The sequence below is a fragment of the Ahaetulla prasina genome, chromosome 1 (genome assembly GCF_028640845.1).
Source record: "Ahaetulla prasina isolate Xishuangbanna chromosome 1, ASM2864084v1, whole genome shotgun sequence".
NCBI classification, from domain to species: domain Eukaryota; kingdom Metazoa; phylum Chordata; class Lepidosauria; order Squamata; family Colubridae; genus Ahaetulla; species Ahaetulla prasina.
In genome coordinates this window covers 14,919,615-14,941,630 of record NC_080539.1, presented here as the reverse complement: position 1 = coordinate 14,941,630, position 22,016 = coordinate 14,919,615, and the positions used below count along the sequence as shown (strand labels likewise).

The 22,016-nt window shown below is 41.5% G+C and overlaps 1 protein-coding gene and 1 long non-coding RNA gene across 2 annotated transcripts in view; one reads left to right on the top strand and one right to left on the bottom strand.

Annotated features, from left to right (window-relative positions):
* The window catches only part of CCDC92B (coiled-coil domain containing 92B), a 56,926-nt gene that overhangs the window by 25,089 nt on the left and 9,821 nt on the right, over positions 1–22,016 (top strand). Inside the window, exon 3 of the mRNA XM_058164268.1 lies at positions 7,932–7,979. Coding sequence (XP_058020251.1) covers positions 7,932–7,979 — 48 coding nt within the window. The remainder of the gene's footprint in view (positions 1–7,931; positions 7,980–22,016) is intronic.
* Positions 11,563–20,392, bottom strand: LOC131188754 (uncharacterized). The gene is made up of 2 exons (XR_009152823.1): positions 20,246–20,392; positions 11,563–12,578 (listed from the first exon to the last, which is right to left on the bottom strand). It is a non-coding gene; the product is annotated as an uncharacterized LOC131188754 (long non-coding RNA).

Genomic DNA, 22,016 nt, shown 5'->3' with positions numbered 1-22,016 from the left:
ATTTTTCGGCACCATCATAACCTTGAACAGTTGCTAAATAAAATGATTGTAAATTAAGGACTCCCTGAATTCTCTTCAGTCTTCTGAAAGATATTGCACCAACAATCAGACAGAACCAACCCTGTTTATATAATTTTCCTTCCAATGTTCCCACCCCCCCCACCCCCCCAAAAAAAGAATAAAATAAATGCACAAATTACAACGGCCCCAAGCTTTTTATCATTCTGGTATCTCCAGCTACCTGCTTTTATAGGGATAAAAGCACTATTAACCCATCTTGGAATGAGTCTTTTGGTGCAGATTAATCTGACATTTGCAGGAAAGAATTTGGCTCAGCTCCCATTCTCCATGAAGAGATGCAGAAAATTCTCCCTTTACTATTTCTTTTCATCCCATTATTTCTTAGATGCTGGATGAGTCTAGACGATGCAATCTCGGGGGGGTAATTAGTGTGCATTAATTGTTGCCCCCGAACAAAGAAAAATGAAAGTCTTGGCTCATGAATCACAAGACTGTTTTTTTCCACCAGGAAACAATTGGCACGCTTGATATTTTAGGGACAAATAAACTGTGAAGACTTGTTCTGATTGTACGATGAACGGTGGCAGGAACTAAGTATGTCTGGTCTCACAAAGAGAAGGACTAGGGGGTGACATGATAGCAGTCTTCCAACATTTGAGGGACAGAGAAGAAGGGGTCAACCTATTCTCCAAAGAATTTGAAGGCAGGACAAGAAGTAACAGAAATTTATCAAAGCGAGATCCAACCTAGAACTAAGGAGAAATTTCCTTACGATTAGAGCAATTAATTAATGGGACAACTTGCCTCCAGACGTTGTGGGTGCTCCATCACTGGAAGTTTTCAAGAAGAGATTGGACAGCCATTTGTCTAAAATGATACAGGGTCTCCTGTTTCAGCAGGGGCTGGACTAGAAGACCCCTGAGGCCCCTTCCAACCTGTTATTCTATGGTCTATATTTCAGAAGAAGCAGTGCGTGTTCTCTGGAAAGGGTACATCAAATGCTGTACATACCAAACTACTTATCATGAAAACTGAGTTTACAGTATGTCATAACTTCTTTGTAGCTTAGCATTTGGGGTGAAACCAATCAGTAGTCTGTATAAACCAGTTTCTGCCTCCAGGGGTGCTATTCAGCAGGTTCTGACCGGTTCTGGAGAACCGGTAGCAGAAATTTTGAGTAGTTCAGAGAACCAGCAAATATCACCTCTGGCTGGCCTCAGAGTCTGTGGCTCAGACAGCTAATGCAGTCTGTTATTAACAGCAGCTGCCTACAATTACTGCAGGTTCTAGTCCCACCAGGCCCAAGGTTGACTCAGCCTTCCATCCTTTATAAGGTAGGTAAAATGAGGACCCAGATTGTTGGGGGCAATAAGTTGACTTTGTATATAAATATACAAATAGGATGAAGAACTATTGCTTGACATACTGTAAGCCGCCCTGAGTCTTCGGAGAAGGGCGGGATATAAATGCAAAAAAAAAAAAAAAAGAGTGGGGTGGGAATGGAGATTTTGCAATATCCTTTCCCCAGGAGTTGGGAAGGGAATGGGGATTTTGCTGTATTCTTCCCTGGCCACGCCCACCAAGCCAGCCAGTAGTAAAAAAATTTGAATTCCACCACTGTCTGGCTCCGTGGGTTCTGAATAGCAGCCAGTATTTATTTATGCAATAACCCGCAGTCACACTAACCCATGATTTAGGATTAATGCATGGTATCAGTCCAGTCAAGGAATTGAAAGGATTTGAGCAGTGGTGAAATCTGAGCTAGTTTTTAACCAGTTCGCTGGCCGCACATGCGCGCCACGTGCCAAGTGTGTGCTGCAACCATGCAGGTTCAGTGTGCACCAAATGCGTGCTGCACTTGTATGTGCAGTGTGCATCAAATGTGTGCTGTGCATGCATGTGCAGTGCGCACCAAAAGGAGGCTTGGGAAGATAAGTAGAACAGTGAGGGGGAGGATCAGCTGTGCCGCATGATTTAGCTTTGCTAGAAAGCAGGATTTCCAGCTGATAGTCAGAAATATCGGTTCATAGGAACCGGTAGCTTTTTTTAACTACCGGTTCACCTGAACTGGTAGTTTTTATCACTACTAGTTTGCTCCAGTTCGGGCAAACTGTATCATTTCACCCCCGGATTTGAGGTGTTAACTAACCCATCCTTGCTCAATTTGTTACCACTGGCCCCCACCCACCACCCCCGTTAAATTCTCCTTTGGCTTGAGTGCTTTGGCTAGGAAAGCAAGTTATCAACAAATAATAGCCCAATAGAACTACAACTCCCAGAATTCCAAGACCGCCGAGATGCCCTCGGAGAGTGGCTGATGTGATCAAAGAGCTGTATTGCAGGCTCTGTTAAAACAAAAGAAAGGATAAAATTGGACGTCAGGTTTCCGCTTCAAAATGAAGAGCAGAAGGGAACGTTTTCACCCCATCATGGGGACTCATTTCTGGCTTTTGAATATCTAACCTTGCTCTCTTTCGTCATCCAAAAGTGACTTTAATTTCAAAGTTATAACAAGAAACCATCTTCGGCCAAAAAAAATGCTTTTAAAAGTAAAAAAAAAAAAGCCTCTGATGATCATGAGGCTCAGCTGGGATTGTCAGAGGCTTTTAAAACCTCTTTAGCCGAAGAGGTTGTAGAAAAAATGCTTTTAAAAGTAAAAAAAAAAAGTTGGCCACGCCCACCCAGTCTCATTACCCCTCCCACCAAGCCACACCCACAGAACCGGTAGTAACAAATTTTATATTTCACCCCTCCCTGGTGCCTTTTTTGGAGGCAAAAAAAATATAAGACAGGTTCTTATTTTCGGGGAAACACAGTACTTCGGTGAGAATGTTAGAAGATTGGGGATGAAAGATCCCTGAGAAAATTCTATTGCAGATAGTCCTCCACTTATGACCACAGTTGAGCCCAAATTTTACGTTGCTAAGTGAGAAACGTGTTAAGTGAGTTTTGCCCCATTTTATGACTTTTCTTGCCCCCGTTGTTAAGTGAATCATGGCAGTTCTTAAATTAATTGCACGGTTGTTAAATAACTGGTTTCCCCGCTGCTTGTCAGAAGGTCACAAAAGGGGGCACAGTGACCGTCATAAACGTGAGTCAGTTGTCAAGTATCCAAATGTAAATCACATGACCATAGGGATGCTGCAACAGTCGTAAGTGTGAAAAATGGTCATAAGTCCCTTTTTTTCAGTGTCGTTGTAATTTCAAAATGGTCACAAAATGAACTGCTGGGAGTCAAGGACTACCTGTACTTGATTTATAAGTTTAGAAAGGCAGAGGCAACTTGGTCACTAAAGATGGCATGAACAGAGGATAGGAGTTAATTCCACTCTTTCTAACTAAGAGGCAGGATTGAAGACTTCTTACTGTCCCTGGTAAGATTGGAGTCATTGTGAACATTTATTTTAAAAAAAAACAGAAAATAATTATTCTGGGGTAAATTTTTTATTTTTTTTAAGGTTTTGGCAGCTTTTTCTTTCTAAATGGAATTATCTAACTGAGCTCTTCAGAATAATCATAATCTGCCAATGGCCTATTTTTATATAACTTTATTGATTTTTCAAAAGAAAAGCACAAAGTTAAAAAAAAATAAACTGTTAACAGCCTTGGAAATGCGGGGAGTTAGCAGAGGTGGCTAAATTGACTGCTTTGGTTAAAGAAAAAAAAACCACAATTACTTTTGCTTCTACTTGGAAACCACTTCTGGACTTTGTGCTTGAGGTGGGAAAAAAATAAAAGTTTGACTTTGGGTTTTACCAATGAGACTGGATGGTTGTTATATAAATGGCTTGTTTATGCTATTAGGTAAAAGTAAAATAGTTGAGGTTTGATATTATTATCTTATTGCACCAAAAGGAGTCAGAAATCAATGCCTTTTCTTTCTTTTTCCCATATTTTTCCCTTTCCTTCTCCTTCCCCTATTTTCCTACTACTTTTATTCTGTATTTTATATTATAAATTAATAAAAAGAAGAGAATTTAAAAAAAGGAAAAGTGGAAAGTGTAGGGAAAGATTGAGAATCAAAGCAAATATTGCAAGGGAAACCTTGCATTTCAATGGACAAATTAAAATCCAAAATCTGAAAGGTCATAGATTACCAACTAGTGCCTTATAATAATATATACCCAAACCTCTTTTACAGCTTTTAGATCAGAGTTATGATTATCCTTAAATTTGATTGCCTGTTAGAGATCTTTGGGCTTCCAAGTCTATCCCACCTTTGGATTGAATCACCCAGATTTGACACTTTATCATAAAAATGCATGACTGCATGATCATAGAGAACATGTTGGGTCTAGTGATTAAGGCACCAGGCTAGAAAGCAAGAGACCATGAGTTCAAATCCCATCTTAGCCATGAAATCCAGCTGGTTGACCTTGGGCCTGTCACTCTGTCTCAGCCCAACGCACCCTCACAGGGTTGCTGTTGTGAGGAAAATAGGTTGTGGGTGTGTTGGAAATGTTTGCCACCTTGAGTTATTTGGAAAAATTATACAGGTACAATATAAATACACAGATACATACATAGATAGGTAATTCTAGAATGTGGCTACTTCATGCAGACTCGGTTGAGTTCTGTTGTACTTTATATTATAAACTAATTTTAAAAAGAGAATAAAAAAGGGAAATGTGAGGAAACGTAGGAAAAGACTGAGAATCTTGCAAATGTTACAAGGGAAACCTTGTGTTTCAATGGACAATTGAAATCCAAAATCAAAGTCTCGGTTGGGTTCTATTTTCGCGCAGGAGTTGGCTGCTGGGGGTTCGCAGGGGTTCGGGAGAACCTCTAACTAAGATTCTGTGCAGTTTGGAGAACCCCCAAATCCCACTCTTGGCTGGCTCCGCCCACCCCACCCTGCCCTTCCCAGGAGTCCCCAAACGGCCCATCTTGGATGCAGGTAAGTGCAGGGCATGTGCAGAGGCTCGGGAAGGGCGAAAAATGGACCTATCAGAAGTTTGGGAAGGCCAGAAACAGGCCTGTTTCCGGCCTCCAGAGGGCCTCCAGAGCCTGGGGAGGCCATTTTCGCTCTTCCGGAGGCTTCAGAAAAACCTCCAGAGCCCAGGGAGGGCAAAAACGTGTGTCCCCCCCCCGCACCATGGTGTAGGAGGCCGACTAAGCAATGCCCACCATGGCCACACCCACCCAGCAACCAAGCAGAGAACCCCTTGCTAAAAAATTTTAAGCCCACTCCTGTTTTTATGGTATGAATGGCCAATAAACCATACTGGAATAAAGAAGGCACTTTTCAGCTGTTTATTTCTGCAGAAATAAGATAGCCTCACACGTGGGACAGAGGTCCACATCGAGTGCCCTGAGTAAAAGTTAGCTAAGCTTCTCATTCAAAAGGATTTCTTTGGACAACAATGTCAATCTACGGTATGTGATTCCTTTCACAAGATTGATGTTCACACTTGGTTGATTCCATTTGTCATTTTTTGGTACAAGATTACTCATAGCCTTGAAACCTTCCTAATCCTGTCTCATTGTCAGAAGTTTCCTCCTGTGTGCCTGTGGCTTTTTTTTGTCACTTTCGCAACATAAGCCAGCAAAGAGAGGGGAAGCTTTGACAGTCTGGTGGATAATTTAATCAGTTCTAACGTTTGGTGGCTGGTTTCTGCGTAAATTGGATTAATTTCGGACCGGCTTGGTGTTTAAAACATTATAAACAAATACACGTATTTGCATGATGCAGTAAGCCATACTGCATCATGGGGATGCTGCGACAGTCGTAAGTGCGAGGACTGGTTGCAAGTCACTTTTTTCCGTCTCTTTGCCATTTCAAAAGGTCACTCAATGAATGGCTGTAAGTCGTAGTCTATTTGTACTTCAGAAGTTTTCAATCTTGAATGTGTTGCACTTCCCATTTTTGACAATAAACCTATAGGTTTCCAAGTCAGAAAAGGCATATTGAAAATCTGCTGATTTCTAGATCTCTCCAAGATTAGAAGTAATAAGCACAACTAAAGCAGATTTCAAAATCAGTGCAGCTATATTCAGGGGTGGGCTTCAAAAATTTTAGCAAGGGGTTCTCTGCCCGGTTGCTGGGTAGGCATGGTCATGGTGGGTGTGGCCTAGTCGGCCTCCTGCATCACAGCAAGGGGTTGCCCTCCCCAGATTCCGGAGGCTTTCTTTGAGCCTCCAGGAGGGCAAAAACAGCCTCACCAGGCTCCGGAGGCCCTCTGGAGGCCAGAAACAGGCTTGTTACTGGTCTTCCTGAACTTCTGGTAGGCCCGGTTTCGTCCTCCCCAAGCCTCCGCGCGCGCCCTGCACTTACCTGCATCCAAAACGGGCCACGTGGGGACTCTTGGGTGGGGAGGGGAAGGGAGGGGTGGATGGGGCCAGCCAGGAGTGGGATTTGGGGGTTCTCCGAACTGCACAGAATCTTAGCTAGAGGTTCTCCTGAACCCCTTCGAACCCCCAGCAGCCCACCCCTGGTATATTGATTCCAGGATATGTTTGCAGCAGATTTAGGCAGCATTCTGCTGTCCAGATGTTGTGGGCTGCAATACCCAAAACATTTTAGGGGGCCTCAAGATATTAATAAAAACCTCTGGATAGCAGTAGGTTCACTTATTGCCTATGTGGAATAAAATGCTTGATTATTACTGAAAGTGGTATAACAGAATGTGTGCTTGTTACAACTTTAGTCTGGCAAGATTCTGTCCATTAGATTAAAACAAAAGATTGGACTGGATTGGCTCTCACTGTCTCACCTTTGGGTTTCAACCTGACAACCATCCCTTGTTGAACAAAACTCTGATTGATTGATTGATTGATTGATTGATTGATTGATTTAATTTGGTGCATGTTTACAACATGTCTGCCTGTCTTGTTTCATTGTTATTTTTGCAGTGCCAAAGTGGAAACGATCCCCGCCTAGGAACCTCTCTATTAAAAGCCCTTAATTAAAATCCGTTTATAAACCTCTAAAGTGAAGCCACTCAATTAAAAGCTCTTAATTAAAACCTGTTTACAGGAGCCCATTGAAACCATTTAATTAAAAGGTCTTAATTAAACCCATTAAATAAACCCAATCAAACCGATCTGACTTTAAGTCAAGAGAATCTCTAAAAGTTTGCGTTTAAAGCCATAAAGCCTTTGCAACTCAGAACATAGGCAGCCTTACCATCCTACTTATGATGTAACACAAACCATATAGTAACAGATTTAGTTTCTGTTTAGAACAGATTATCCTGATTTTTTTGTACTATGGATTCCATTCAGAGTCTAACAAAATCGATCAGATCCCTTCTCAGAAAAACGTCTCAAGTATATAATTTTTATTAGAGATTTTTACATAAGTAACAGATAAGCATGAAGTCATACAAAGTAAAAGCAAGAAAAAGGAAAGGAAAACCTAAAAGAAGAAAGTACTAAAAGAAGAAAGCGCTAAAAGTAATATAGACAACAAATAAAAGATACATAAATAAACTACTTCCAAGCTGCTTTATACAGTAGTAATTACAAACTTATCATCTCTTTAAGATTACATATGATTCTCTTCTTATATTCAACCCCTTTTAATCAGTACATCCATAAATCACATTTTTTCCCCATTTTCAGCAAAAAATCTATATGAAGTTTCCAGTCTTTTATTAAAGTACTTTGGCTGTTTGGTCAGGGATAAGAAAACAAAACAGTCAATTTTGCCATTTCAGCAAATTCAGAAGAGAACTGAAGGGATTTTGGCACAGGATTTTCAGTTCTGTCTTTGCACTCCTGCAAAACATTTGATATCTAATAAACTGTCTATTTTTCTCATCTAACAGAGTAAAGGATCAGTTTTATTTAGAGGCTTAAGTTGTGGCCTGTCTGACAAGTCCTTGCATTGATCTATAAAATAATAAACAATCTCTTAATAAACAGTAAAGGAATTTAACCTTCCTGCTTCATTCTTTTTTTTTGTTTAGAATTGACCCATGATCTGGAAGTGAAAGAGTTGGAAGCCAAACAGCAAGGTAAGTGAGAAGATAATTTCCCCCCTTTTTAAACCGAATTAACAAATATAAACTAGGGATAATATACTACGATCTACACATGCATTGAATCCCAATATGGAAAAGATATTTGACGTTTGATGGGATCCAGCATGGCTCTTCTTGAAATTATACTAGCAGCTGAGCTGTCTATAAATACTCCCTCTTAACCTAAAAAGGTGGATGTGAAGATGGGAAAGAGAGAAGAACTTGGGTGTTCAGTAAATTGTAAGAGCCACAGTTGTTCCAGCTTGATTTGCTTTTTAAAAATACATTTTACTAACTAGAGCAGAGCTCTCCAACCTTGGCAACTTTAAGACTTGGGGACTTCAACTCTCAGAGTTCCTCAGCCAACAAAGCTGGGAGTTGAAGTCCACAAGTCTTAAAGTTGCCAAGGTTGGAGACCCCTGGACTATAACAATGGGAGCGAAGGAATTATTAAGAGACTCAAACTGAGGAATGCTTGGTGTTCTCTGGGCTTGCTTCTTTTCTTGCAGGTATTTCATTACCCAACCTAGGTTTGCTGTCAGTTTATATTCTAGTGCAGGGATCTCCAACCCTGGAAACTTTAAGACTTGTGGACTTCACAAGATTCTGGGAGTTGAAGTCCACAAGTCTTAAAGTTACTAAGATTGGAGACCCCTGTTCTAGTGGCTTGTCGGTGCGGTGATTGTGGTCTTAGAGATATGTGGTCTTAGAGATTCTTCAGTTGGGCTGTTTACAGTTGGCTTCTTTGGCAATTTCTTAATTGGGCTATTGTTTGCTTGATTGTTGGTCTGACTCCCAGTTGCCTTTCTCCTTCCTCTCTCTCTCTCTCCACTGAATGATGCCTTTCATTCAAGTCTCCAATTGAAAGTACCGGCAGAGGGTGCCAAATGACCAGGCATGAGTGATATTGTTCAGCTGGCTGCTTTGCTCACAGCATCTTCCCCAGACTTGGAAGGATTCCCAGTTGAACATTGTCCTGTCCTGGCATCTGGTTTTGTCTAGTTTCGTGGTTTTTCCCAGCGGCATGAAATTGTGACCTCGTTTGAAAGCCTAAGCAAGCCAGCCTTGTCGCTTTCAAAATCATCTCAAAATCTTCCCTCCTGGGGCAGTGTTATTATACTGGGGAAAAAATGTAGCCCAGCTCTATGAACCTTTGAGGGCATGTACAATTTGAGGAGCTATAATTGATGAAATGTTATTTTGGGTGAATCCTAGAATCCAGGATTCTGAGGAGATGATTACTTCATAGGCAACAAAACTTGGTGGCCATTTTCTCTCTTGTTGATACCTCCTCTGTCTTGGAATTGCCAGCATCCTTTTTTCTCTCTCTATCTTCATCTCCCTGACATTGTATTTTTTTTTCTTTCCCTCTCTCTTTGTCCATAGCATTGAGTTTTTTCTCTTTCTCCACCTTCAAATAATCTTAACGTATCTTCTGTCGCTTCCTTCACATTTAATAGAATAGAATAGAATTTTTTTTATTGGCCAAGTGTGATTGGACACACAAGGAATTTGTCTTGGTGCATATGTTCTCAGTGTACATAAAAGAAAAGATACGTTCATCAAGGTACAACATTTACAACACAAATGATGGTCAATATATCAATATAAATCATAAGGATTGCCAGCAACAAAGTTACAGTCATAAGTGGAAAGAGATTGGTGATGGGAACGATGAGAAGATTAATAGTAGTGCAGATTTAGCAAATAGTTTGACAGTGTTGAGGGAATTATTTGTTTAGCAGAGTGATGGCCTTTGGGAAAAAACTGTTCTTGTGTCTAGTTGTTCTGGTGTGCAGTGCTCTATAGCGTCGTTTTGAGGGTAGGAGTTGAAACCGTTTATGTCCTGGATGTGAGGGATCTGTAAATATTTTCATGGCCCTCTTCTTGATTCGTGCAGTATACAGGTCCTCAATGGAAGGCAGGTTGGTAGCAATTATTTTTTCTGCAGTTCTGATTATCCTCTGAAGTCTGTGTCTTTCTTGTTGAGTTGCAGAACCGAACCAGACAGTTATAGAGGTGCAAATGACAGGCTCAATAATTCCTCTGTAGAACTGGATCAGCAGCTCCTTGGGCAGTTTGAGCTTACTGAGTTGGCGCAGAAAGAACATTCTTTGTTGTCCTTTTTTGATGATGTTTTTGATGTTAGCTGTCCATTTGAGATCTTGTGATATGATAGAACCTAGAAATTTAAAGGTTTCTACTTAACAGTATAACTGTTAAGAAAGTGAAGGATCATAGAAAGAAGGTGTTTCAAATTAGGTCATATGGCACTGGAGTCAGACTTGTTCACCCTTGCAACAATCCCAGTGAAAACTACTCTCTACCTGATGTCAACAATTACTATTACTACTACTATTACTACTACTATTCTCCTTCTTTTCTTTCTTCTCCTTCTGGAACTAAGGAGACGTTTCCTGATAGTGAGAGCAATTAACTAATAGAATAGCTTGCCTCTCAGAATTGTGGGTGCTTCATCACTGGAGGCTTTTAAGAAGAGACTGGGTGCCACTTGTCTGGAATGGTATAGGGCAGTGATGGCTAACCTTTTGGCCATCATGTGCCGGGGGCATCATGTGCGCCTGTGCCCACACCCATAATTCTATGCACCCTGCGCATGCTGCGTGATACCCCCCCCTGCTCCCCCCACTCCTGGCACGTAATGGCCCAGTAGGGCCATTTTTCTCTCTTACCTGGTTCCAGAGCCTTTCTAGGAGTCTGGGGAGGGCAAAAATGGCCTTCTCCACCCCACCCCACCCCCCAGAAGGTCCTCTGGAGACCGAAAATGGCCGTTTGCCAACTTCCGGTGAGACGGGAAGGCCTGTTTTTTGCTGTCCCCAGCCTCCAGGGCCTCTCTAGGAGTCTGGGGAGGGTGAAAATGGCCACTGGTATGGCTACGCGTGCCACCTGTGGCACATGTGCCATAGGTTCGCCATCACAGGTATAGAGTTTCCTACTTGAGCAGTGGGTTGGACTAGAAGACTTCCAAAGTCCTTCCAGTCTGTTCTGTTCTGTTCTGTTCTATTTATTCCTATTTCCATTCCATTCCATTCTATTCTATTCTGTCATGGTGGTGCAGTATTTCAGACTAACTCTGCCCATTGCCAGGAATTTGATCCTGGCCTTCTCAAGGCTAACTCAGCTTTCCATCCTTCTGAGGTAGGTAAAATGAGGAGCCAGATTGTTGAGGGCAATACGCTGACATTGTAAACCGTTTAGAAAGTGGTGTAAAGCACTATGAAGTTTTACAGCTTCATAGCTGGAAAAGAATACCGTAGAATGTATATAAGTCTAAGTGCTATTGCTATGCCATTCCATTCCATTTCTCCCTCTTCCCTTAAGAAGTGTGCATTTTCAGTTGCATCACCTGCCCTTGGGAATTATCTCTCGCCCTATATATGTTAACCCTGACCCTGTTGGCTTTAGGGAAGCATTAAAAACATGGTCCTTTGGGGCCAGGAAAGCAATAGCACTTAGACTTATATACCGCTTCACGGAGCTTTGCAGCCCTTTCTAAGCGGTTTACAGAGTCAGCCTATTGCGCCCAACAATCTGGGTCCTCATTTTACCCACCTCAGAAGAATAGAATAGAATAGAATTTTATTGGCCAAGTGTGATTGGACACACAAGGAATTTGTCTTGGTGCATATGCTCTCAGTGTACATAAAAGAAAAGATACGTTCATCAAGGTACAACATTTACAACACAATTGATGGTCAATATATCAATATAAATCATAAGGATTGCCAGCAACAAGTTATAGTCATACAGTCATAAGTGGAAAGAGATTGGTGATGGGAACTATGAAACGATTAATAGTAGTAGAATGGAAGGCCGAGTCAATCTTGAGCCTGGTGAGATTCGATCTGCCAAATTGCTGGCAGCCGGTGATCAGCAGAAGTAGCCTGCAGCGCTGCACTGTAACCACTGCACCACCACGGGATCATAAGAGATTCCATCTGGGTAAAGAGCATTACACATCAAGGACTCCACGGACCAATCCTGAGCTACATACAGTGTATTTTCTTCTATTGGAACCCCATATGATCATCAAGCACTTCAGGAATCATACAAAGGCTACTGTATATAAACAGGAGGCAAAGCCCATACTCACTAGCACTGATGACGTTATCTAGCTGGGTAATGAAATATCTGCAAGCAAACCACCAAGTTCAGGGAGCGCCAAGGACACAGCACTGAGGGTTTCCAATCATCTATTAAATGCAGTTGGTATAATTTTAATCGTATTTACTTTCTGGCTCTTTTTCTATTGCTGTATGTCATCCAAAGTCACATTTGTCTGAGTTGATTAGCCATATACAGTAAATGTCATATGTAAATAAATAAATCATTTGTATTATTATTAATTTTCTTTCAAGGAAGAATAAATAAGCAGTACAGCATTCGCAAGCAGGGTCCTAAAACATATCTTCCTGTCACAAGAAAAACAAACAACATTTACGTTTTTGTTAACAGCATATTTATTTATTCATTCGTAGATTCATTTGCAAGATTTATAAACTGCTCAATCCCTTAATGGCACTGCAGGGCTCACAGTACAGCAAGACAATAGAAACATCCATTCAAGCAGACCTGAAATCATAACAGACACAATACAGAAATTAAATCAGTAGCTTTAAAATGGAGGAAGAAGGAAATCAGCTTCAGCGGTCATTTGTTTCAAAATATAAGTAGCCCTCGACTTATGATGGTTCATTTAGTGACCGTTCTAAGTTCAACGGCCCAGTTAAAAGTGATTTATGACCATTTTTCAGACTTACGAGCAGTTGTGAAATGTAAAATTTGTTACTACTGGTTCTGTGGACATGGTTTCAGGTGGGGGTAATGTGACTGGGCCAACTTTTTTTTTTTTACTTTTAAAAGCATTTTTTCTACAACTTCTTCGACCAAAGAGGCTGTAGAAAAAATACTTTTAAAAGCCTCTGATGATCCCAGCTGAGCCACGTGATCATCAGAGGCTTTTTTTTACTTTTAAAAGCATTTTTTGTGCAAAAAGAAAAAATGCTTTTAAAAGTAAAAAAAAAACCTCTGATGATCGTGTGGCTCAGCTGGGCATGTGGGGGGGGCAGGGATTTTTGCTACCGGTTCTCTAAACCACCTGCCACCATTGCTACCGGATCGGATGATCCGGTTGGAACCAGGAGCATTTCATCCCTGCTTATGAGCCTTGCAGTATCCCATGGTAACGTGATCAAAATTCAGATGCTTGGCAACTGACTCATATTTATGACGGTCCCAGTTTTCCCGGGGTCACCCTTTTGCGACCTTTTGACAAGCAAAGTCAGTGGGGAAGCCAGGTTCACTTAACAACCGTGTTACTAACTCAACAACTGCCGTGATTTGCGTAACACCTGTGGCAATTTTTGCAAAATGGCCAAAAATTCGTTTAGCAAATGTTTCAACTAGCAACAGAAATTTTGGGCTCAATTGTGGACGTAAGTCAAGGACTACCTGTATTTAAGATATTGTATGTATGTATGAGCCGCAGTGGCGCAGTGGTTAGAATGCAGTACTGCAGGCTACTTCTGCTGATTGCCGGCTGCCAGCAGTTCGGCAGTTCGAATCTCACCGGCTCAAGGTTGACTCAGCCTTCCATCCTTCCGAGGTGGATAAAATGAGGACCCAGATTGTTTGGGGGCAATAGGCTGACTTTGTAAAACTGCTTAGAGAGGGCTTTAAAAGCACTATGTAAGTCTAAGTGCTATTGCTATTCAAGGGCTACCCCACAAAAACACTTTGCAAAAGTCTATGCTTGAGGTTGCCTCCACATTATTATTTTATTTATTTTATTTTATTCGATTTTTATACCGCCCTTCTCCCGAAGGACTCAAGGCAGTGTACAGCCATATAAAAAATCCACAATATACACATTAAAACAAGATTAAAACAAAACATATTACAAGGTGGCCGGAATTTAAAAGCAATTTAACAAACCTTAAAATATAAATTACCCCAATTAAAATTTAATAAAACTTTTAGGCCAGTCCCGCTTGAATAAATAGGTGCGTTTTCAGCTCACGGCGAAAAGTCCAAAGATCAGGCAATTGACGTAAACCAGGGGGAAGTTCGTTCCAGAGCGTAGGAGCTCCAACAGAGAAGGCCCTGCCCCTGGAGGCCGCCAGCCGACATTGTTTGGCGGACAGCACCCTGAGAAGGCCCTCTCTGTGTGAGCGTACGGGTCGGTGGGAGGCATGAGGTAACAGCAGGCGGTCCCGTAAGTACCCGGGCCCTAAGCCATGGAGCGCTTTAAAGGTGGTAACCAAAATCCAAAATCTTGCTTAAACATTGAAGCAAGATATTTCTCTTCCAGGTAGAGATGTCCCAAATTTATCAGCCAAAGCTGCAATAAAACCATTCACGCGCGCACGCGCGCATACACACACACACACACACACACACACACACACACACACACACACACCATCCCCACCATAGTTGTTCTGTGCCACTCCAATGTCAATGCCAGATGCAGGAAAAGTCTTAATTACAAACCTCTTTTTCAAGGTGGGCAACCACCCAGAATCTCTCTCTCTCTCTCTCTCTCCCTCTCTCTCTCCCTCCCACTCGCCCTCTCCCTCCTTCCCTTTCCCTCTCCCTCTCTCTTCCTCTCTCTCTCTCTCCCTCTCCCACTCCTTCTCTCTCTCCCTCTCCCTCTCTCTCTCCTCCCACTCCTTCTCTCTTCCTCTCCTTCCCTCTCCTCCTCTCCCTCTCCCTCTCTCTCCCTCTCCCACTCCTTCTCTCTCCCTCCTCCTCTCTCTCCCTCCCTCTCCCTCTCCTTCCTCTCCCCACCTCTCTCTCCCTCCCTCCTTCTCTCTTTCCTCTCCTCTCTCTTCCTCTCTCTCTCTCTCCCTCTCCCACTCCTTCTCTCTCTCCCTCTCCCTCTCTCTCTCTCCCTCTCCCACTCCTTCTCTCTTTCCCTCTCCTTCCCTCTCCCTCCCTCTCCCTCTCTCTCCCTCTCCCACTCCTTCTCTCTCCTCTCCTCCTCTCCCTCCCTCTCTCCTCTCCTTCCCTCTCCCCACCTCTCTCTCTCCCTCCTCTCCTTCTCCCTCCTCTCCCTCTCTCCCTCTCCCTCCTTCTCTCCTTCCCTCTCCTCCTCTCCCTCTCCCTCTCTCTCTCTCCTCTCCACTCCTTCTCTCCTTCCCTCTCCTCCTCTCCCTCTCTGTCTCTCTCTCCCTCTCCCTCCTTCTCTCTGCCTCTCCCTCCCTCTCTCTCTCTCCCTCTTCCACTCCTTCTCTCTCTCCTCTCCCTCCTCTCCCTCCCCTCCTCTCCCTCTCCTTCCCTCTCCCCACCTCTCTCTCTCTCCCTCCCTCTCCTTCTCCCTCCCTCTCCCTCCCTCTCTCTCTCTCTCTCTTCAAACAAACAGGGAACAGCTCGGAGCAAAAGCAAAACTGAATTCCATTTCCTGTTACATTTGCATTATCTTCAAATTACATTTCACGAAATGGTAACCCTCCAGTCATGTAGTCAATCATGTGGGGGTTTTTTTTCTCTTGGGTCACAAGAAATTACAACTTAGGAACCATGCCCAATGCTTCAGAAGATTATAATGATGCCCCAGACCAAGCTTGGCAACTTTAAGATGCGTGGACTTTAACTCCCAGAATTCTCCAGCAAGCTGGCTGGAGAATTCTGGGAGTTGAAGTCCACACATCTTATTTTTTTTTATTGAAAGAGTTTTAAAAAAAACAAAAACATTTTCCCCCTTTTTTCCCCCTCCCTCCCAAAAAAAAAGACAAAACAAAACACCCCCCTCCCTCCCCCACCCCCGGCTTCCCGGGTCAATCACAAGGTAAAGTCCAATCCAAATAACCACATCCAAAGCTTTTCGTCTCCCAACCCCCTCCCCATTACATAAAATAACTTTCTAATTATTCAAAGGCAATCTGATATTTCTTAATCTGATATCTGTTTTGTAGATAATCAATCCATTTTTTCCATTCAATTAAATATCTTTCCTGCGTATTGTCTTTTAAAAACGCTGAGATTTTAGCCATCTCAGCCAAGTTAATAACTTTCAATATCCATTCTTCTATTGTAGGTATCTCTTCTACATCTTATAAAAATTTTCCCTTAAATTCTGTGCTTGTGTAAACTTAACATTTCTAACCCAAATTTTCTCCCATGTTTCCAACATTATTGGTTCCTGAATATTCTGTGCCCATTTTATCATACAATCCTTTACCAAATCCTTTTCCGAATCTATTTCAAGCAACACATTATACAATCTCTTTATATGCTCCTGGGTCTGATTTCTAATTTGCTTTATTAAATTTTCCTCCCTTTGCATTATACCAATTTTTTGATCTTCTTTCCATCTAGCACTTATTTGCCCATATTGAAACCAAGTATAATTCCTCCCTTCTTCATTTAATACCTGTAATGATTTTAATTGCAATCTACCTCCTTCAGCATACAAAAGTTCTTTATATGTAATCATTTCCTGTTTCTGTTCTATATTTATATTCTCTATTGCATGTCTAGGGCTCGCCCATATAGGAATCTTATAATCTAATTTATAGGAATATTTATTCCAGACCAAAAGAGCACTTCTCAACACATGATTCTTAAAAGCCCTATCCACTTTTTCCATAAAATAAGTACGCATGCCATCCATATAACAAGTCATAACCTTCTATATTCAAAATTCTTTCCTCTGTTAAGTTAAACCAGTCACTTATTACTGAGAGGGTTACTGCTTCATAATATAGTTTAAAATTAGGCATTCTTAAACCACCTCTTTCCCGTGAATCCTGTATTATTTTCAAATTAACCTCGCCTTTTACCCTGCCATATAAATTTATTAATCCCACTCTGCCAATCTTCCAAATTTTTATCCTTTTTAATTATAGGTATCATCTGGAACAGAAACAAAAATCTAGGTAACACATTCATTTTAATAGCAATCCTTCCCAATAGGGATAACTGCAATTTCTTCCAGCCATTCATATCATTCTGAACTTTTGCCATAGCAAGTCATAATTATTCTTATAAAGTTTCTTGTTCGATGAGCTAATATAGACCCTAAATATTTAACCTTTTTACTACCTCAAATCCTGTCATTTCCTCTAGTTTTTGTTTCTGTTGTATAGACATATTTTTAATTATCACTTTTGTTTATTCTGATTTATTTTAAATCCTGATACCTTTCCATATTTATCAATTACTTCCAACAAAATCTACTTGAATTTATAGGATTCATTAACGTAACCACTACATCATCTGCAAAAGCTCTAACTTTGTACTCATATTGTCTAATCTTAATTCCTCTATTTTCATTAATTCTCGTATTTTATCTAATAATGGTTCCAGAGTCAAAACAAACAATAATGGTGATAAGGGACATCCCTGTCTTGTTCCTTTCGCAATCTTAATAACTTCTGTCAAACTACCATTTACTATAATCTGTGCTGTTTGCTCTCCATAAATCGCTTTAATTATTCTAATAAAACAGTCTCCAAATTGCATTTTCTCTATTAATTTAAATAAAAAATCCCAATGCAATCGATCAAAGGCTTTCTCTGCATCCAAAAAAATAAGTGCCGCTGAAGTATTCTTCTTTTCCAAATATTCCAATATATTAATAATCTGTCTAACATTATTCCTCATCTGCCTCCCTTTTATAAAACCAGATTGATCAGTATGAATTCTTTGTTGTAAAACTAACATTAATCTATTTGCTATTATTTTTACAAAAATCTTATAATCATTATTTAAAAGTGAAATCGGCCTATAGTTACCAGGTTTAGAGCAGTCTTGCTCCTCTTCGTATCAGTGAAATAAAAGATGTTTTCCATGACGGGGTATTCCACTCCTAATTGTATCTGATTAAATAATTCTTTAAGTGGGCCTAATATTTCATCCTGTGTTTTTTATAATAAGTTGCTGTAAGACCATCTGTACCAGGGTTTTCCCATTTTAATTGTTTAATTGCCTCCACTATTTCTCCAGTAGCTATCGGCCGGTTCAGCTCCTCCTTCTGTTCTAATGTTAGAATATTCACCTTATAATCTTTCAAATAATCATAAATATCCCTATCCAATATTTTGTCTTTTGCATATAGTGCAGTATAAAATTCTGAGAATGCCTTTTTAATTTTATCCTGTTGATATGTCTCTTTACCTTTATATTCTATTTTTTGTATGACACGTGCTTTCTGTTTCTTCCTTAAATTATATGCCAACCATCTCCCAGGTTTATTTGCATTACAAAAAGTATTATGTTTAGCATATTGTATATTCGTTGCCACCTGGTCTGCCATTAACATATTAAATTGACTCTGTAATATTTTTATAGCCTCTTTAAGTTTATGATCTTGTGGGTTTTGAATTAATAACTGTTGCTTCCTTTGAATTTCTTCTTCCAAATATCTACGCTGCTTTTGTTTATTATTCCTTTGCCTGTTGTCCAAATAAATCAATATCCCTCTAATAAACGCTTTGCTCGCTTCCCACACAGTTCCTATAGGTGTCCCTTTGTACATATTAAAATCAAAAAATTCTTTTAACTGTTTCTTACAATAAGTTACATTATCCTCATATCTAAACAGATTTTCATTCAACCTCCATGTTCTACCACCTTTTTTCCCTTGTAATAATTCCATCCATACCACACATCTTAAAGTTGCTAAAATTGAGAAACACTTCCCGGCACCTTTCCTGTTGTGTATTTCTGTTTTCTTTTTCTTTTCTTTTTTTTTTCTTTTTTTCTTTTTCTTTTTCTTTTATTTGCATTTATATCCCGCCCTTCTCCGAAGACTCAGGCCGGCTTACACTATGTTAGCAATAGTCTTCATCCTATTTTAGTCAACTTATTGCCCCCAACAATCTGGGTCCTCATTTTACCTACCTTATAAAGGATGGAAGGCTGAGTCAACCTTGGGCCTGGTGGGACTTGAACCTGCAGTAATTGCAAGCAGCTGTGTTAATAACAGACTGTCTTAGCTGTCTGAGCCACCAGAGTTGGCTCAGACTGTTGTAAGAACTAGAAATCAAATGAGAGATCAAAGCTAATGAACCCGGGGTGGGTGGGAGGGGGGGACGATCTGAATGGATGGGGTCTCGAGGTTTCAACTGCATTCCCCAAAGCTGTGGTTTTATTTGGGCATGCAAGGTTCCACCCTCAGCCCCGGGGCAAAAGGCGAGGCTGTTAGCGCAGCAAAGGAAGTGTGGAAAGCTTCAGATGAATGGAATGCTGATGGAAGAGACAGCCTTCGCAAGAGAAATGGGCAGCATCCCAAGGAAGCTGCCTCTGGCCACGCCTGGGAGAACACGCCTGGCTCATAAAAACATATCCAGCTGGTACCGCCTTGCTATCTTCAGCTGATCTTTTTAGCTTCTTGGGTCAGAACAGAACGTAATAACAGAGTTGGAAGGGACCTTGGAGATCTTCAAGTCCAACCCCCTCTTCAAGCAGGAGACCTTACACCAGGGGTCTCCAACCTTGGCAACTTGAAGACTTGTGGACTTCAACTCCCAGAATCCCTCAGCCAGCAAAGCTGGCTGAGGAATTCTGGGAGTTGAAGTCCACAAGTCTTCAAGTTGCCAAGGTTGGAGACCCCTGCTCTACATCATTCCAGACAAGTGGCTGTCCAGTCTCTTCTTAAAAGCCTCCAGTGATGGAGCACCCACAACTTCCGAAGGCAAGCTGTTCCAGTTCCACTGGTTAATTGTTCTCACTCTTAGGAAATTTCTCCTTAGTTTTAGGTTGCTGACTTCCAGAAGTGGTAGAAATTGGACTTTAGATTGACATCTTAGATTTCTGATCCTCAAGATTCCATTTTTCAAGCTTCTGTACCTGGCTCAGTAGTAGTAACTCTGAGAAGGATCTTGGAGTTCTAGGGGACAACCACTTAAATGTGAGCCAGCAGTGTGCTGCAGCTGCCAAGAAAGCCAAGGCAGTCCTAGGTTGCCTCCATAGAGGGATAGAATTGAATAAAGGCAAATATAGGCGTCCCAGGATTATGTTTCAGAATCTAATCTGGGTCGGTCACCAGGGCCAAAGGTTTAGGCTTCCAAGCTTTCAAACTTCTGCTGGAGCCCATTCTTGGGGACCTTCTCTCTCTCCAGAATGTGTGTGCAGATGTGTGGATAGAATCCAGATCACATGAAGTCGGTGGTGGGATTCGACTGGTTCAGACCGATTCCGGAGAACCGGAAGTTCCCTCTTCCTGCCGAGAGCGAACTGGTTCTCTGTTGCCGTGAAAGTCGCCCACCTGCTCACCCGCCCCTGGTTATACTGACCTTTATTTCTGTTTCTGAAGCTCAGCTGATCAGGGGCAGCTGATTGAATTGGTCCTCCTCAGCTGTTTTCCTTGCTCCTTTCCTTGTTTGCAATGTGTAAGTTCAATTTTAAGGAAACTGTGCACCCACCCACCTATCTGGCATGCACACAAGCGCAGCGAGAGAGCCCGCCCAAAGCGCACGCTCAGCAAACTGGTTGTTCAACCGGTAGGATCCCATCCCTGCATGAAGTGTTGGTACCAGTTTATAATGTCTTGGTAAGGCCACAGTTGGAATATTGCTTCCAGTTTTGGTTGCCACTATATAAAAAAGATGTTGAGATGCTAGAAAGAGTGCAGAGAAGAGCAACAAAGATGATTAAGTGACTAGAGACTAAAACATATGAAGAATGGTTGCAGGAACTGGGAATGTCTAGTTTAATGAAAAGAAGAACCAGGGGAGACATGATAGCAGTGTTTCACTATATAGGGGCTGTCATAAAGAAGAGGGAGTCAAGCTATTCTCAAAGCATCTGAGGGCAGGACAAGAAGCAATGGAGATATACTACCATATTTTCCAGAGTATAAGATGTACCTTTTTCCCCCCCTAAAAGAGGGTGAAAATTTGGGTGCGTCTTATAAACCGAATGTAGCTTCACCCAGCCTCTGAAATGCAGGTTTCAGAGGCTGAAAAAAGCCTCTGAAACCTCCGTTTGAGAGGCTGAAGAAAAAGCCCCTGAAACCTCCGTTTGAGAGGCTGAAGAAAAAGCCCCTGAAACCTCCGTTTGAGAGGCTGAAAAAAAAGCCTCTGAAATGGAGGTTTGAGAGGCTGAAAAAAAAAGCAAGGCACAGAGCTCACAACCAATGAACCTGTTGCTAAAGTTCATCTCTGGGAACAGCTGATTGGGGGTATTCGGAGAGGCTGATCTACCCCCAATCAGCTTTTTTTCTTATTTTCCTCTCCAAAAACTAAGGTGCGTCTTATAGTCCGAAAAATATGGTAATTAAGGAGAGAACCAACCTTAAAAAAAATTGACAGAATAATTAATCAATGGAAGAGGTTGCTTCCAGATGTTGTGGGTGCTTCTACTCTGGGTGTTTTTAAGAAGATATTGGACAACCATTTGTCTGATATGTTTTAGGGTTTCCTGCTTGAGCGGGGGGTTAGACTAGAAGATCTCCAAGGTCCCTTCCAAGTTCCAACTCTGTTATTTTGTTAGGTATCTTGGGCATATGATGACAAAATGACTCAGCATTTGTGTTAAGTTCCTAAATTGGGCCTGCTAGGCTTAAAGAGAAAGGAGAATAAAGGATGAATCAGCATATTTATTCTTTTGCTGACATCTTTAGAAATGGCTGACTCACTGGACAAGCCTTCCCTTGAGAAGAGTTTTTATCTTCCACCCTTAACAGCTTTGTGGTTTCTTACACCTACGTCGTTTTTTCTGGGCCTTTCTTGCCTGTTTTCTTCTGACACAGTGAAAGGTGTCTTTGTACCATTGTTGAAATCATTCCTTTATGGGTCCCTACATCATAAGTAATAACAAGTAATCATAATAAGTAATCATAAGAGGGATGAGGTGGCTCAGTGGCTAAGATGCTGAGCTTGTCAATTGAAAGGTCGGCAGTTTAGCGGTTCGAATCCCTAGTGCCGCGTAACAGGGTGAGCTCCCGTGACTTGTCCCAGCTTCTGCCAGCCTAGCAGTTCGAAAGCATGTAAAATATGCAAGTAGAAAAATAGGCACCACCTTTGGTGGGAAGGTAACAACGCTCCCTGCACCTTTGGCGTTTAA